We start from the raw sequence: 17,498 nt of genomic DNA, 5'->3' as shown, positions 1-17,498 counted from the left end.
TTTTTCAGAAGAGAAAATTGTATTCAGTTGAAGCTGAAGTAGTCTGACTGCTGATAGAGAAGAAGCACATGGCTTAATTTTTAGCGAAGAATGTCTGTGACCTTCTGTGGCTATATTTGTTAATGGGAAAAGTGCTCTCCATTTGCAAAATGGATCTCATATTAGTGTATCTGTCTATAACAGATAAATCCTTTTGACAAAGACCTGATTTCATTTTAAGTCAGACTGCAGGTTTCATAAGAAGAGATAGTGTCCTTTCACTTCTGAAAGATGTTCCTTTTAGCATTTCCTGGTAACTCCTTGTGTTTTCTCTGATACATGAATATTTGCTTTCAGTGAAATGCTTATTATGACATGACAAATGGAGATATTGAGGAGGTCTAGCAGCATTATGAAGAGACTGGAATTGGGCTAGATCCATTTTCATGTAAGAAAAAAGCCTGATACTGTTGATTACAGAAAATATTAAGTTGGAAGTAAATGTAAGGTTTTAACAGTAAAAATTGGTGTCTTAAAGATGGACAGGATGATAAATTATGAAGAAGACTGGGTGATTAAAACAAGTGACCTGAATCTGTACAGGAAACCCTTCTTACCTTGAGTCAAACATGAACCCTGCATTTGGAAGAACAAGGATGAACTGCACTGTATCCTGATTAGGAATGTCTACACCAGGGATTTAGCAGAGAAGTGGATGAATGGACTCAAGTCAGCATGATAGTGTAGCAAATAACATGGGGCAATCTCTGCGTTTGTGAACAACAAAAATCAGTCAGTCAGTGTCTTGTATGTTGGAATGCAGCAAGCACTAGTGAGCTTGAGAATGTCTGGCACTGAGGCTTGCATTTTAAATGGATACTGAAAATACAAGTTTCACAGTATCATCAGAAAATGCTGTAAGGAGTAGGGAAAGTGTATTTTGCCTATTTGTTATAAACAAAAATAACTTTGCAGGACAGGTTGAATATAGTTGTTGGTGACCAGAATGTTTCCTCAGGAGGAATAATTGATGGTTCTGCAGTTGTCTAGAGCAAGGGACTGAAACAGAGGACAAAGAGACAGCAGGAACCTTCTTCAGTGTGAGCAGATAGCTGTTTGCAGTGTCCAATAGACACTTGACTTCTAGCTGCTTACATTATGAATGTTTTACAAACCAATCAACCAAAAAAAACATCAAATCCAAGAGAAAAAAAACAAACGCCACAGAATACTATAGCAATTCATTTTGAGATGTCAGAAGATTTTGCTCTGAGGCAGAACAAAAGTGAGGTTGCTCCTTAAAGGTTTTCCACAGTGAGTGACAGTGCAGGCTGCAGCATGGCTGGCAGTAGGCTGTCCTGGCAGAGACTGCATTCTTTTTTCCCTCTGATCAGGCCGTGTTGGCAACCTGTTCTGTTAAATCAGCTACTAGGTTAAGCTAGCAAAAGTTTCTTTCTCTCAAGCACTCACTTTTATCAGAAATTTCTTGTACAGACTGCAGAGGTTTTCCTAAGTAACCTGTTGTTAAAAGTATATTTTTTTTCTACAGAATTATTTTGGTATTTATGTTAATAGTTTTATTTGGTACAGGGAGAAACACTAAAGCCACATTCAGTGTTTCTATTGTCCATTTCTATTGTAATCCTCTCTTTCATGTTTTGTCAGATACAAATTGTAAGATTGATGTATGAAGCATTCCATGCTATGAAGTGCAGTGATTTTTAGTAGATAGTCAGCCAAAGTATCCAGTAGACTTTGAAGCCAGTATATAATACAAAATTTTGTATGCTGTTAAGTTTACTTTGATAAACACGTAGTAAGTTTTTAGAAAGTTTTGTGACTGTCTTTGCAGTAACTGAGGTATCTGAATCCACAAACACATAGTTAAATTATTTGAAACTATAAAACTACATTTAATGGTCATATTCTCATGTGAGTAACTGCTTTGTGTTTTTTCTTTTCCCCAAGGTATGGGCTGAAGCCAAATGACCAAATTTTGGCAGAGGAGAAGCACAAAGAACTGTAAGCTTTTTTGTGGTGTTATATATGCATGTTACCTATATACTTTTTAATATGTATACATGCTTTACTGATAAATACCTGTTAGCAAAAATGTTAACTCTTGCTCTTTAGTACTGTCTAATGTAAATTGCAAAGTCTGTCTGAAGACCAGTTGCTGCAAAAAGAGATTTAAAAATATTTTTTCATTAATTTCTTTTAAAAAATATTTTTATTTTATTCTTACTAACTGCAGTTGGTACTGAGGAAATTTAAATGTTCATTCTAAATGTCTATGTTCATTTCTAAATTAGATACAGATTTGTAGGATTACTTCCACTTGTTTTCAGGGTAGAGATAGTGGGAAATTTGGTCCATTTAGTGTTCATCTGCATGCTTAGATATAAAATTAACACCCCTTTTTTTCCTTACTATTTTAAACTTTAGGCTCTTGCACATAACTGTTTCCATTATTACATTAACGTTATTTTGCATTATTTCATGATACACCCAAATGACTTATGCAGTTTATCCTCATCTAAGATAATGTACCTGTTTCAGATGAATTCACATCTATAGCTGTCAAGTTTTCCCATGTTAAAAGTTTGGATGTTTTTAGTAAGGTCACATATTTCAAGCAATAAAAATGTATTCTGGTAACAAGGATTTAATTCCTCAGGAAAAGATTTTTTTTTCCAAAAGCCTTAGTGATTGAATTACTAACCAAATGTCTCATGTTTTTTCTGAGGATGGAAAAAGCCATTTAATTTAAGTTAGTACATCATGGTAATGTACCTGTGACATTAAAACTGCTTGAGCTCCAGGCAAGGGACAGGCAACAGCAGTTGTCTTTGATGAGCAGATAAGATTGGTTTTATGCAGAGCACACTCAAATGATACACCCCTTACAGAAGCATAGCTATGATTAACCCATTAACCCATTTTGGATACTACGAGCTAGAAGTGTTAAAAGTACTAGCATGCAGAGAGGTTAAACACAGGGTAAATCACATGCAGGACTGTATTTTGGACAGTACAAGTTGTACTGTGTACACGAGCTTTATTTGTTCAATAGATACTGATTAAACTGAACCTTTTGAAGTGAGATATTTCATTTGAAGTAGTTAAGTCATCTTTCAGCTTTTTGTTTTAGGTATATTGCATATTAGTTACTTGCATGTTTGTTACTGATATGTTTCAGCATAGTCCCTTCTTAAACGGAGGGTTGAACTATCTATTAAAGTAGTTCCTTATAAAGTTTTGATTAATACATAAAATTTAGTAATACTCAAGATTTACATGGATCAGCTGCAACAGAAACCCTTCTTTAGTGTTTTGTTGTACACACTGTGTTAGCTCCTGAGATGATTTATATGTTGTTGGGCATAATGAAAGAGGTTGAACATGCTTTTGCCTCTGATCTTGTCATCTTGAATGTCACTGGATACTCCTGTAGGTCAGTGTCATGTTTTCAGGAGAGACCTTTGGAACTTTTCTAATGCTGTGTACTCTTCTCCTTGGACCATGTGAACACAACAGATTGCACATTGTTGACCTTCAGAGCATTTTCAGTCCTTCAAGCTAAATTCCCTGATTTAACTTACAGACAAGTTGTTAGATACTTAATTAACCTTTTCCGATGTTTAAATAGATGTTCATATTTAAAAGAAATACCAGTTCTAGGAAACATACAAGACAACTTACCAGTAGGGTAGTTGTTGCTGATGTGGTTATAAACTTATTCTTCTGACCCTGTGGTAGTGTTTTTAAGTCAAATACAAAGTTAGTCTCTACATGTTACTCTTCAGTGCCAAAATCCTCCTGCTTAAAATAATTTCTCTTTCAGCCTTTGAAATGTCAGCAGCTTTTATATTATCTTCCCTAGTAGTAAAGAAGACTTCTTTTGGCATTCTTCATCTAAAATTCATCATGGTGATTTATCTGACTGTCAGATGTTCTTCAGTTTCTCAGAGATACTTCTGTATAGCTGTTGTTCATAAAAATGTAGATTTTGTTCAGTAATGAATTCCTTATCTCCCAAGGTAACTGAGCCTGCTACCGTGACTTGACTTGATCCTTTAGTCCTTGAGTCTTAGTTATCTAGAGAGATAAGTACAGCCACTAAGACTGGCATTGGTTTACAGGCATGGCATCGGGCTTAACTTCTATTTTAAGTTCTAAGGTATGAAAGATCACCTTTTTTTTTTTTTTTCATGCTTTCAGTTCACTTCAACTTTAGCTGCCTTCTAAATTTGTATTTTCATTTTGTGTACACTTCTAACGGGAATTTATTAGCACTAAAGCTGTTAAGTTTGTGCATATATGCATTTTTTCAGAATTTATCTGGAAATTCTTACTCCTTCCCCACCCCAGTCAGCTTCTGAATGTACCTTATGAAGGGTGGAGGGTACTGTTCCACAGCTCAACCTGCTTCCATGTAAAATGAGCAGATTAGTTAGAGCCATCAGCACTGGTGAGCAAGCCAAGCCATGCCCATGTTGTAGGGAATCAAATGAGCAACACATTTGCTTTCATTGGTGAGTCTGCTGTTCTGCAGTAGGAATAAGAAAGGTGAGGGAACAGTGGTATTTTCAGTTTGCATTGGTGTTTTACAAAGGAAGTATGCATTTGTGGCTCAAGGGATATCCTGCAAATGTTTCCCACCTTCCCTAACCCAACTAATCCCCCTCCACTCTGAGTCCTGCAGGACTACTAGGGAAATTTGGACATAATAAGGTTGGTGAGGCCTTAATGTTGCATATATCTTTTCTCCTGAGAACAATAAAAAAATATAAACTCTGAGACAAACAGAAATATTTCTCCTGACCCTTTGTATGGTCCTCCTACAAGAGTTGTTTCTGTTTTTAATTCTCAGAATTGGACTGAATGGCTTTAACTGAAGGTCATATGAGCTTCATATACACATAGACTTGTGTATGCTGTTGCCTAGGCTGGTTTTTTTTATTTTTTTTTTTTAAACTATGGTTCCACATGAAAAGTTTTTTAGGGGAATAAATTTGGGATAGATGCAGCAAGTGATGGGATGTGATCTAAGTTGTCTTGATACTGAAGTAGGAATACTTTAATACAGAGTCCATCTTCACTGTGTAGAGTAAGTGTTGACACAGGAGTTGGGGTTTCTTGCTAATACTTTCTTGTACTAAACTAGGGGCTGTTAGCCAAGTTTTGGTAGCTTGACTAGGTTGTATGAACATAGACTACTAAAATACAGTTATTGTGAGTTTTATAAACATTGTTTGGAATTCAGTCCTACCGCTGAGTCTGTAAGCAGTGCTTCAGAACACTTGTTCAGTGCAGATTTGGCTGACTGCTGGTTGAACAGTTTTAGAAACTGTTTTGTTTAAGCAGTTTTGGCTGTGATGGGACACTTCTAAAAGTTACTTGAAGGAGAGAGTAAGAAATGTAACATCTGCATTGTGTTTCTGATTACATAAGCTTTCTTTTTTCAGAGATCAAGACCATGAAGTGAGGAAGAAGATAAATGTCAGCTTTCTTTCTCTTCAGTCAGTTTTTGATGTGTTGGTCAGAAGGGAGAGAGCAGATGTGTTGCTGTACTGCCAAGTTAGCTGAGAGGGATTTCATTCTTACCTGCATACCCGATATTTTTCATTGTGAAACTGAACAAGGGAGAGAGGGACTCTGAAATTTGAGGACAGCTTTCTGGGTGACTGATGGATTTTTGATTTACCTGTAACATCTTGCAGGAGGTGGTGTGTGTATATTTTCTGGTTTTGCTTAGACAGTGTAGATAGGTATTTAAGTGGAAGGGTCAATCTCAGAGTCATAATAGGGATGTTTGGGGATTACAGGAGGCCTCTGGTACTTGGGAAGAAGTAGATAAATCTACAGTAGGATTTAGAAGTAGTCCTGGTATGTTAGAGAGCTAGAGGGGGATCAGAACCATGTAATGGGAATGTTGAAGAGCAGTTTCCTTGTATTTGGGGGCAGGGGGCCTACCCCGAGTTAGTCACTGTCACAGTACTTCAGTACAAAAGCTAAGGGACCCGGCCGCAAGGACAATTAGAGTGCAGCCGTGTGTGATTGCTGGCTCAGCTTGCAGGAGAGAGACGCGAGCTGTGGGTCAGCAGGGGATGCGGCTGTGCATCCAGCAGCTCCTTTGGAAGCAGCCGAGTGCTCTGTGCCACTAGAGGGGGCAGTTTCTCTTTTCTCTTCGGTAGCACTCGCAGAGCTCCGTCTGTCCTCTTGGGCTTAAGGCTCTCTAAAATACCTTTGGTTTTTATTCATCCTCTTTCCCCCTAAAGCTAAATAAGAGGGTAGGAAATGGTTTGTGGAAGCAGGGGGAAGAGAGAGTAAAATATCAGAAATACGAAGCTTTAAGTCTTTTGTTGGCCTTCTCAACATATGCTGACAATATAGGTGATTTGTATGGATGAGGTGATATATGAACCTGTCACAGCTGTTGAGTTATTTGATATAATATACCTCACTTGTAATTACATTTGAGTGGTTTAGTATATATTATGAAATATGATTTGGCAATGAATTAATGTGGAAAACTGTTATGGCAGTTAGAACAAGGTGCCCAGATTAATGAAAAAACTTGCCGGCTCCCACCTTTACACAACTTTATTTTTGATTTCTTCCTCTTTTTTTTTTTTTAGATCAAGTATCATACTGACCTGTTTCCTGGTATAGTTTTGTCTGAAAACTTCAATAAAGATCTCTGCTATGCAATTGATACTCGTTTTTACAAAATCAATTTTTAAAAGAATTTTTACAGTGGAAAACTCTTAAATGTCTCTTTTTATTGAATAAATAGTAATTTAAAATGACTAATCTCTTGAATTGCCACTTTTCTCCCAAAGCAAATAAAATTCTGTTTATATTGACTCTGATTGTTCCATGACTTGTAATTAACAACTTATTTAATTAAACTTCCAGTAAGTACTTGGGAATTCTGTAGCGTAAGAATCTGGATGATGTGCTTTGGGTATTTGAGAAATTTGTAAGTGTAGGGAATAAGCTTGATGGTTGGGAAGAACTCTGCTGATCTTGGAATGTTTCCTTAATCCAGTTCTTTGAGTTGTTGGCTCCCTCTGTAGAAATTACTTTAAATTGCAGTTTGATTTCTCTAGAATTGTTTTTATCCCTTTATATACACACACATAAAAGCTTGAGTAAGATATACAAAAGGAATGATTTATGGTTAGCTACAGAATTTCTATTAAAGATTCCTTCCTCTGTATTTTTTCTTTCATTTTTCTGTGTGTCCACCCTTCATGCAATTATTTTGAATTATAGCACCAATGCAAATTAGCAGTACAGGAATCAGCTTATGAAATTCTTGATAACAGGCAATCCTGCATAAAATTTCTAGAAGTTAAGGTTCTAAGTTATAGCAGAAATACTTTTAACTTCTTTCCTGGAGCAGTCTTTACATATGCTTAAATTTAAAATCAAAAAATTAAAGTTAGTGTGTAACTTCATTTTGCATCCTGCTGTTGGAGAAGTTAAATAAGTCATCTGCACAGTAGTTGTGCAGGGTGGTAAGCAGATTGCATCAGTGTTTTAAAACTGTGCTTATGTATCAGTACAGTGTTTTAATTGAGCCTTCTTGCCTCTGTTCATGTTCCTTTGTGTGTATACTACATTAAAGCCCAACTTTGCTATGTGGCTTTAAAGGCTCTATTAGAATATTCTCTATTGTTAAACAGCTCCTGGAAATCAGTGTAAATTCATTCCTGTATGACACAGTGCTTATTTGATGTAAAATAGAAGAAAACTTCTGATAATAGCTATGGCTGGCAGTTAAGAGCAAGGCTTATGTTCCTCTGGGGAGCTTGGTTTTGTAGCCTGAGATGCTTATCTGAGGCTAATGTGTGATATAACACCTCCATGGTAGTGGGAAGGAAGAGTGCTGGAGGGGAAGGAGAAGGATGGATATAAAAACCAATGGAGAATCCAAAATACTTTATATACGTGACATATAAGGTGTAAAAACAGCTGCTAAATGATTGAAGCTTTATTTGCTTTCAAGTTCCTAGTGTCAGATTCACAGTTCTTCTGTAGCCTTGCTCTTAATCTCATATATTTGTGTCATCTGTTTTGATTACCACAGCCATATCATAGGTGGTACAAAAGAGACACCAAAAGATCCTTCAAGGAAAAGATGTTTTGTAATATTCCAAATGATAATTCCAGCTCAAATTTCATTGCTTACAGGAACTCGCACAGTACTGGTTATTGAGTTAAATTGGTTTCTTACTTTGACAATTTGTGCAGGAATAGGTGGACTGACATGGACTACCTATTTGGTTCTTCTGTGTGAGCTAATGAAGCCAGGTTACCCTGTTTTTCTTCCAGATAATATTCCTGATGTATTCCTGACAGCGATTACTGTTCCTCAGTGTGTACTAGACATACATGCTTTAAAGCAAGGAAATAACATTTCTCCTTTTGCTTGTCTGTTCCTGAGCTCACCCTCGTGCACAGACCGAGCAGAGAACCCACAGCCCTGAACTGAACTTTCAAACTTGGAAGGCTCAAGTGATCTGAACTCCACTTCAGCTTGCCTCTCACCCAGTGTTCGTAGCAAAGGCTTCACAGCACAGGATGCCTGTGCCTTCCTGTTCTCCTGGGGTTCATTTCCAATAAATGCAGTTTGGGCAGTCAGTAAGACATGATTGTCCAGAAGATTTCCCTCATGACTTCTCTTGGCACTTTTCTTATTTTTACAGCTCGTTAAAAAACGGTGTTAATGTTTCAACCGCACTGACTCCCGGTATTGATGAAGTGTGGTGCTAATGCAGTTGTGACAGGACCGTGTGCAATGACAGACATATTTAAAGACTGAGTTTTGAATATGCAGAATGATTTTTTTTTTTTCCATACTGCTGCATATTTCTGTCACTGTAGTGGTTTCTTTCCAATAGAGAATGGGGTGCACTCTTAGAATAAGATGTGGTCTTGTTCTACAGAACATGCAAAAATCTCCTGGGATTGCTGCTTTTTAGCTAAGGTTTCTGCATCTTTATTTCACAATTTAGAATTGGAAAAGATCTGTCTTGAGAGTATTAATTTTTGTGTTATACAATGTAGAACTAAACTTGAGATTTTCCTAAAACTTGAAAATTATTAATTGGACCTTTTAATAGCCTAGAAGATGCGTTGTCTTAGTGTCTCTTGGAAAGAGAATGTATTAAAGATGGCTGAGGAATGGTTTTGAGCTGTCTGAGTAATTATTTAACTTCAAGCTGCAAGTTACGCTGCAAGAACTGCATATTCTGAAACAGAGAGTGATAATTTAATGTGTTATTTTTTTATTCCATTCACTTACTGTACTACTTACATGTATTGTGCTCACAGTCCTCTAGGCATAGTACCAGCACCAGAATAAAAGCTAATACTCACCCAACCATTTTATGGAATTACATTAATTTTATTGCCTTAAGTATACTGTGTGTGAAGAAGAACCTTCAGATAATCTTCTGTTGACAGATCCTGTTTTAATTCTGATTTTGTTCTGACCTTATTGGTGTAACATCAAAGCAGTTGAAATGGAGGTGCTGTTTGAAGGCCCCAGCAAAGGGTGTGGTCAGTGCCGGGTGTGCCACCAGCTGGGGAGTGCTTTGAGCAGCAGCCACCTTGGTGGCAGCTCTCTGAAACCTGTTGTAAAAGGTGTAAAATGTCTAAAGCTTTTAACTACTTGAAAGAACTTAACAGTGCACTGTTATCTTTTTGCTTAAACACTTCTAAGCTGGAGGCTTACCGCTTTCACTGAGGCTCTTTAAAACCAGTGGAGGTAAGAAATGTGTGTTTCACGGGCATGCAGTTTGAGTCTCAGATGAAATACACCTGAGTGAGGTGGGGGTTTGTGTGGGGTTTTTTTTATAATGCATACCACAAACATCTTTCATGTTCAGATTTCCATATTAACTGGTATGGGGAAATTGCAAAACCCAGAATAAGATCGTAATCATCTCTTCTCTAAACTCAGTTTTGCTTTTGTTCTGGTTTTTAACGTGTTGCTGGTATGATTATTGAAAAGCTGGCCAATGCCAAAGAGAACAAGAATATTCATTTTTTAGTTCTTAGTATTTTTTTTTAATAATCCTGAGATTAGATGGAGAATTTAAACTTCCAATATTTTTTGCATTTTAGTGAAAAAAAAAATACTGTAACAGAAGATACTCTATAACTGAATTTTCAAATGTAGACACATTGCATTTGATTTTTTAATAGCTTTTAGGCTTTTGTGGACTCCCAGGATTTTAAGAATAGGTCTTATTTCTTGGTGGCACTTGTGTTTGCCTGTTCTGTTTAAATCAATAAAGTATGTGTATTTATTGTGTATTTTTTTTTCATAATTCCATGAGAGACTTAGTCAGAATATAATGCCATAATTTTTCCTAAATAATTAGGTAATGAGCTTGATTGTAGCATAGTCCTGTTGTTCTGACATTTGAGTTCAATGAATAACATGGTATAAAATTTTGCTGTGCTGAGACTTCAATTTTCTTATTTAAAGTCTTTTTTTTTAGTGAAACTCTTCAGAATTGACTTTCCAGAGAATTTCCACTGATGTCCTGCTTGTTGCCCTGTTATCAAAATGGCAGAATCACATTAGATATTCTGTTTCCAAAGCAGATAATGCAGTATCTTTGCTAATTTAGCTCTAAAAGTATCCTCATTTAGAGATGTAAGACCACAAATAAAACATAAAATAAGCTGTATTGTTTGTTAGCAACTCAGAGAATAGATAAGTCTCTAATGCCCATTCAGTCTTTTCTGAGTTAAGCTTAGCCCCAAGAGTACCAATTAGTGCTCAGAATAGTGAATTTTGCTGTTTTAAAGGTGGTCATCTATCACAGCAGATTAAATGGCTTGTGTGAAAATAATTTAGTAGCAGCCCATTAATTGCCTTTCCTTTCATAGAACTGTAGAAAGAGACCTCAAGAGATCATTTCGTTTCAATCCCCCAATCCAGCTAGAGATGCATCTTTTTCATTCCTGGCAGATATTTGTCTACCCTCCTCTAAGGGTCTTTGGAAATAGTAAGATGTCATGTGGAGACAGTGCAGTCTTACTGCATAATTTGTAATGGTGAGCTGCTTCATTCCCACTGAAAAGTTTGCTTGTAGGATGGAACAGAGAACTATTGCCCATAACAGTGAAGAGGGAGTTGGATGGATTACACATTGCGCAGGGATTGCCGTGGGGGTAAAAAAGCAATGTTTCTAAGCCGGGGAGCCAGGACAGTAGGACAAGGCTGTGCGTGAGGAGAACGTGCACATGTGTTTTTGCTGGGGTAGGGTTCTGTGCACCCATGCACCCCTACAGGCAAAAACACAGAGCAGACAGGGTAGCCTGTAGTGTGAGGAAAATACTGAGACTAAAGCCATTTTGGTAGGGCGATGGAAGAAGTCACCTAAAGTTGACCATCTGGGAGCCCCTGCTTAGCAGTCTTAATATATGTGTTCAGTATGGATGTGCAGTTCTGAATTTGCAGGGAGATAAGTTTGTTTTGCTTTCCTGCTGCTCATGAATAACACTGAAGACTTACAAGGAAATATCATCTAATCTACATACTTATATAGCTCAATAATCACTGTATTGTGTAATCATCTCTCAGACATCTAAATGGATTTATTCTTGAAGCTTCAGACCAGATAAGGTTGTAATTTTATGGATTCGTGGCCAAAGTAAACAGGGAATGTAGCTGGCTCTAAATTGCATGGGAAACTTGCTGCACATTCAGAAGCTGTGTGCCTGAACGATGGAGCCATCTGCTTATTCTGAAGGGGGTCTCCTGCCCTGATGCTGTTGTGGCTGTATGATCAGATGACCTTGTTTACAAGAAGTGGAAACAGCAACTGACACACACTGCAGCTTCTGTCTCCAACCCAGTGATCACAGATGGAGTGCAGCTGCTGCAAGGGATTCAGTGGTACCTTCTGGTCACATGAGTCAGCTGGTGCAGTTGCAGCTGCAGATGCCAGTGTCTCTGCAGAGCAGCTGCAACACACAGACGTTATACTGGCGAATGCAAGGCTGTGAGGGAGGTGATGGACATAAATTCCCTCTGCCAGTTAAGCATCTGGATCATCCTGCACCCATTATGTCAGTCCTGGCCTGATCTTGTCTCTCTAACTGGTGTCACTGGTTCTGGTTGTGAGGGGAGTAACAAGACAGTGTTACTACAGACAGTGGTAATATAATGGCATTACTTAGTTTCAATTACTTATTTCTAATATCTGTGTAAAATACCCCTGAATACACATGTTCTCCTATCTTGCTTTTCCTCAATTTAGTTCAGCAGGATGTGTGCAGGTCCAGTATTGGACTATCAAAGATACGAAAGCAGAGCCACAGTCTTCCACTATGTGGGGGAAAAAAAAAGGGAATTTTTTTTTTTGGAAAAGTATTAGTACAAAAATATGTTGAATGCTTTAAGGTGAAATTGGGTTTTTAAATAGACTATGCAACTCCAGCAGTTATCACTGATTTTAAGCTGTAGTGACAACTTATCTTACAGATCTGGTGAAAACTTCTGAACTAACTTAAAGAACTTTTCTAAAAGGAGGTGATCTCGTTTCTAGCACTCAGCAAGAGTGGTATGTCAGTCACTATGCATCGGTGAATAAGCCTACCAGTTCCCATCTGTTGACACAGTCCTGTGCAGATTTCTTGAATTCTAAAAAAAAAAAATTTGGGTTAAAATTCCAGAAGCAACTATGAGAATGTTTAGAAACAAACAGCAGCTTTGTTAAAACTTTGGAGTGTGAATATCCCACTTCACAGTGAAGAGAAAATTTCCATCATAGTTGTCCAAATACATGTGTTAGTGGTTGATATATTTTATAGAAATCCTTCCAAAGCTGGAAGGATCTGCCTGTGTCAAGGGTTGGATGCAGAACTAAACTTTGTAACTGTTTATTTACTGTCTACTCTGAGAAAAATACCCAGCAAATACCTTTAAAACCAGTACTTCCTTTATTTCTGTTGCTCTGGTTATTGCAGTTGGCAATTACTGTATGACAGCCTTTCCCCCCCTTTCATTGTTTTTTGGGATTTCTTTTGGCTCTGCCACAGGTGCTTATCATGAGTGCAGGTTACCACTCTGGTACTGAAAATTTGAAGTACTTGTTTTTCTGAGGAAATAGGACCTCAAATAAGTGAATAGAAAGGAAAATCTTAAAATAATATGAATAAAAAAACTAGAGGGAGGAACAATCAGGTGTAAAATATACAGGGTACAGTTGTTCAAATATATATATTTAGTGGAAACATCCAGGGTTGTCTTTTTGTTTGTGTGTTTAATATTGAAGTATATACTGAGAAGACACTGAATAATTTTCTGCTTAAAAAACAAGAAGCAGCCTCCTAGTTCAGGTAAAAGTGCATTCAACTTTCATTGTATATCTTGGAAGGTTTCAGTATTGGAATAAACTTGAACTACAGATGTTGTAGTATTTACAAGTTTCACAGTCTTATATTTGTTACTTTGTTCAGTATTTTTTTCCCCCCAGTTATTTGTATGTGCAGTTGCTCTTTTCAAGCTCTTTGCTAGTACTGCATTTCCCACCCAAGATCCCTATATTCTTGGGATGCTGGCTGCTTAAAAAACTCCTATTAGAAATGAAAGTATCGTCCTTAGCTGTTCTACAGTGCTTCAGTGACTTCACGCTTAGTCTAAGTGTTAGGAGTGATGAGCATCTCAAAGGGAAAATACTGCCACTGGATGGTGCTATTGTTATGTTATTTAACTTTTCTGTGATAATGTAGATGGCATAAAATCTCCACCCCTGTGCCCAGGAAAGATTTTGTGAAGATTTGCTGCAAGGAAGTCCTATGTATAGAGGTCACAGTACCAGTAATAACATAGTCATCCACAATCTGTACCTTCATGAAGGCTGGGCAAAGGTAATTCTGTTTGGTGTGATCAGTGTTGGAGCTTTGCAGATGAATGTTTAATACGAGTTTGGATGACAGCCTGCCTTTCCTAATACAGTTTTTTGTTGGAAAGGTGATGTTCTTGAGAAATGGGATACATTTGAGCCAATCAGCTGTGTGAAATCTGCATATTCATAATACATCTAATTATCCCGAAAGAGATGCTGAGTTACTGAAATTGTCACTTTGAACGGTTTCCTAACGAGGGGACTGTCTTTTAAAACGGCAGGGGTTACATAGTTAGCTACCTATTACATTACAAAAAAAAAGTTTTGACTGTTTTATGCAAATATACTGCATTACCTTGTATAAATGAGAAGGTAAATCAGCTTTTGAAAGCCCTTCATGTTTTTTGAGGGTGGAGAAAATGAATTCTTCTTACAAATTTGCATTTCAAGAAGTAAATAACTACTTGAAAAGGTGTGCTTTCTTTTAAAGATTGCAGTGTGATAAGGTAGAGATTTTTGTGTAAAAATGGCTTTTGAAATTTTTGAAATTCATCTTTGAATATGCTATGAACAATTGAAAACATACTCCAATTTTCTTACAAGCTGGTTTAAATTTTTTTTTGGTGCTTGCTCTCTCTTTCCCTTCCATTTTCTTTCACATATTTTGATCTGTCTGGAGCAATTGGAGTAAATTTTTTTAAGAGGCCTGGGAGAGGAGAAGAAGATAAAGAAGGTCCTGAGAACCTAAGAAAACTATTGCTGTTGTCAGTCCTGACTTCAGAAGAAATTATGAGATTTGGCAAGACACCTTCTTCTGTATTTATAGCCTGCCTCTTTTATCAATTGAGCTATTCTGTGTCTGTCTCTTATAACTCTTAAGCTTAGTGGGCAATATCAGAACTGTGTTTGACAGGGAAGAGAAAATGTGTAAGCTAGGAAGTTACTGAGGGTCTCAGGCAAGTTAGGGGCTTGATAAAGAATAGAGCTGCATGTATGGAAAGAGAGGAGGAACACAGACATTTTTTCTTGCAATAGGATCATGCCTGATGGGCTGGAACAGCCTATGGGCACTACCCAGTCAACCACAGCACAGGGAACCACAGATCCCTTTTCACCAGCCAAGCAACTGGGCTGGAGGAGGTGGGGAGAAGAATGAGGGTGAGAAGATAATGTGAAGGGACTTTCAGAACACAGCAGAGAAGTAAGGCTGTTGGTATAGCAGAAATAGAATATGCATTGTTAAGAAACCCAGCTTCTTTATTAGAAGCAGTTTTACCTTCAGCAGGCATATTAAGAGGCTACTTCCTGGATGTGTTCATTACTTGCAGAAATCAGAAGCTGTGTGCTTGCTCCATCTGCACCTGGAACACCTTAGTTTGTTTATGCTACATCTGTCCTGGAGTTCTAATTTTCATTTTATTACTTGAATTCTCTCATATGAGACTATCTAGCTTTTTATTATTATTTTTTTTTCTTTTTTTTAAAATTTCTTTTTGTTCTTAGACAGCCTGTCACAAAGTCTCTGTTTTAACAGGCATAGATTGCAGTCTTCTTTTTCAGGTGCAATAATTTCATATGATTTATGTTAGTTTTTCTCCTTTCTGTCTCAACCCATCAACTCTTTTACTGTGTTTACTTGCTGCTGTAGATGTTAGCCCTATCTAGCACAGACATAGTCAATGGCAACTTAAACTTTTGAGGGAACAGTAAGTGTGTAGTCATATGAGGAAATGTATCTTAAATTCTCAGAGAAGGCAATTCTCTTCCTAGAACTCTGATCAGGAACAGAGTTGGGATAAGGCAAGATGGAATTAGACTTCGAGGAGCTGTCTTGAAGTGTTGACAGACTATTTCTGAGAGAAGTCTGGGCAAAAATTCAGAGGCTTAGGGACATGCTGCAGTACTGTTGGGTCTAAATGGAGATTCTTGGGGCCAGGAGGGGGGGGCAAGAGAAGATACAGGGAATCTGCTGGAAGCTGAGGTGCAAGAGTTTGCAGGGAGTTGACCAACATACTTTGGAGCTTCATGTGGATGTTTATTATGACAGTGATAAGTGGTGTTATCTTATACTTGGAGTGTGTGTTGGGCTGAAGGTTGTCCTTACATGAAGCAGGTAGATGTAGGTTGTAGAAGTTGAAAAAAGATGCAAAGTATTACACTAAGTATGTCTAGGACATTATCTAAAAGGATTATGAATAATGGACCCATTCCTCTTGCACTGAGGGTTGAGAAGAGGTATAATTCTAGTTGAAAATCCCCTTTCTTATGTTTAAATAGTTTAATAGAATATGTAACTCTTCCCATTTGATACAAGCAAATGAGCAGCTAGATCCTGTATTATTTTGTTGTGTTTTTTTTAATTTCCGCTTGGCTGAAGTTTTTAAAAGTTGCTTAGCATAGAAAAGGACCTAAAATACTTAAAAGTGAAGATCTTGGTCAATGATAATCTTATTCCATGTACACAGCCCTGTAAGATGGATGACTCCTTTTAGAGTAATACATTTTTGTTTCTTCATTTCTTGCATAACTGAAGATGATATGCTTCAGAAAGAAAAAATGGGAAAATTACCTTTGTATCCTTCTTTGTGCCCCTCTTCCTGGGTCAAACTGAGATCATCTGCAAGATCAAATACCTGCAAGAATCTGTGTTCTTGTAATTGAAAATCTGAAGTCTTTGTGGATGTTTATTGGACAATTCTCTCTCTGTGAGGTATTAAAGGAACTTGATTAATGTATTTTATGATTTCATTGATCATGCTTTATATCACATTTTTTTGTAGGTCACTATAAAGTAATGTTACTTAACAGTGGGGAAAAAACCTGACATGATTCACCTCTCTAGTTTTTTTTCAAATTCTTCTTGTTTTACTATAGGCTCAAAAATTACTAGGCCATACAAAAAAGTGTCAATAAATGGGAATGAAATTTCTGAATCACTGTAGCTAGGTGATTCCAGATACACCTCAGATTTTCAGGGTTTTTTTTCCTTGATTATTTGGTCTGCATGTGGAAGAGGCGTTATGATCTCTTATGTGACTGCTGCTATGCTGTTTAGCTTCTGTATGAAATAGTGAAGCAGAATGATCCCTTGTTTGAAGGAATATGAAATCCTAGGTACGTTCCCACATGGAGTTCTCATGTTCAGTGTGTCATAGGTCTGCCTCACTTAAATTCTTATTACTAGAGATTCATTTTCTGAGTGTAATGAAGTAACACATCACAAACTCATGTTTTAGTCAGTGTGACTGTGAATATAGATAGGGTGTTCAACATCAAGATGTAGTAGTAACATATGTCTTTTTTTAAATTTATAATGTACAGTAGTCGTGATAGATTTTGTAAAACAGATATTGTCTGAGAGCATCCAGCTTAATTTGATAAATAAAGACAATTTTTAAAAGATATCGTCTGTCCAGGCTTCATGTTTTTGTGTCCAGTATCTTTGTAGTGTAAATTCATGAATCTTCACTGATTATTAAAGTCCCTTCTCCAACTTTTTTCCAGTTACCTATATATTTCAATTTTTCTTTCATAAATATAATTTCTTTTTTTCCCATCTCTTAGGTAAATACAGTTCAAACTCATGGTTACACCTCAGTGCCCTGTTACCTCTTGCATCTTGGCATACTGTCCAAACGC

General features: G+C 37.2%; 1 protein-coding gene across 2 annotated transcripts in view; it reads left to right on the top strand.

The window, feature by feature from the left end:
• ADK (adenosine kinase) overlaps positions 1–17,498 on the top strand; it is a 264,946-nt gene that overhangs the window by 23,935 nt on the left and 223,513 nt on the right. For both annotated transcript variants that reach the window (XM_015632666.2, XM_015632667.2), the window contains exon 3: positions 1,948–2,001. In XM_015632666.2, coding sequence (XP_015488152.1) covers positions 1,948–2,001 — 54 coding nt within the window. The remainder of the gene's footprint in view (positions 1–1,947; positions 2,002–17,498) is intronic.

Source organism: Parus major, chromosome 6 (genome assembly GCF_001522545.3).
Source record: "Parus major isolate Abel chromosome 6, Parus_major1.1, whole genome shotgun sequence".
NCBI lineage: Eukaryota > Metazoa > Chordata > Aves > Passeriformes > Paridae > Parus > Parus major.
Note: the sequence above shows the minus strand (reverse complement) of the source record. Positions and strands in the feature narration are given on the sequence as shown.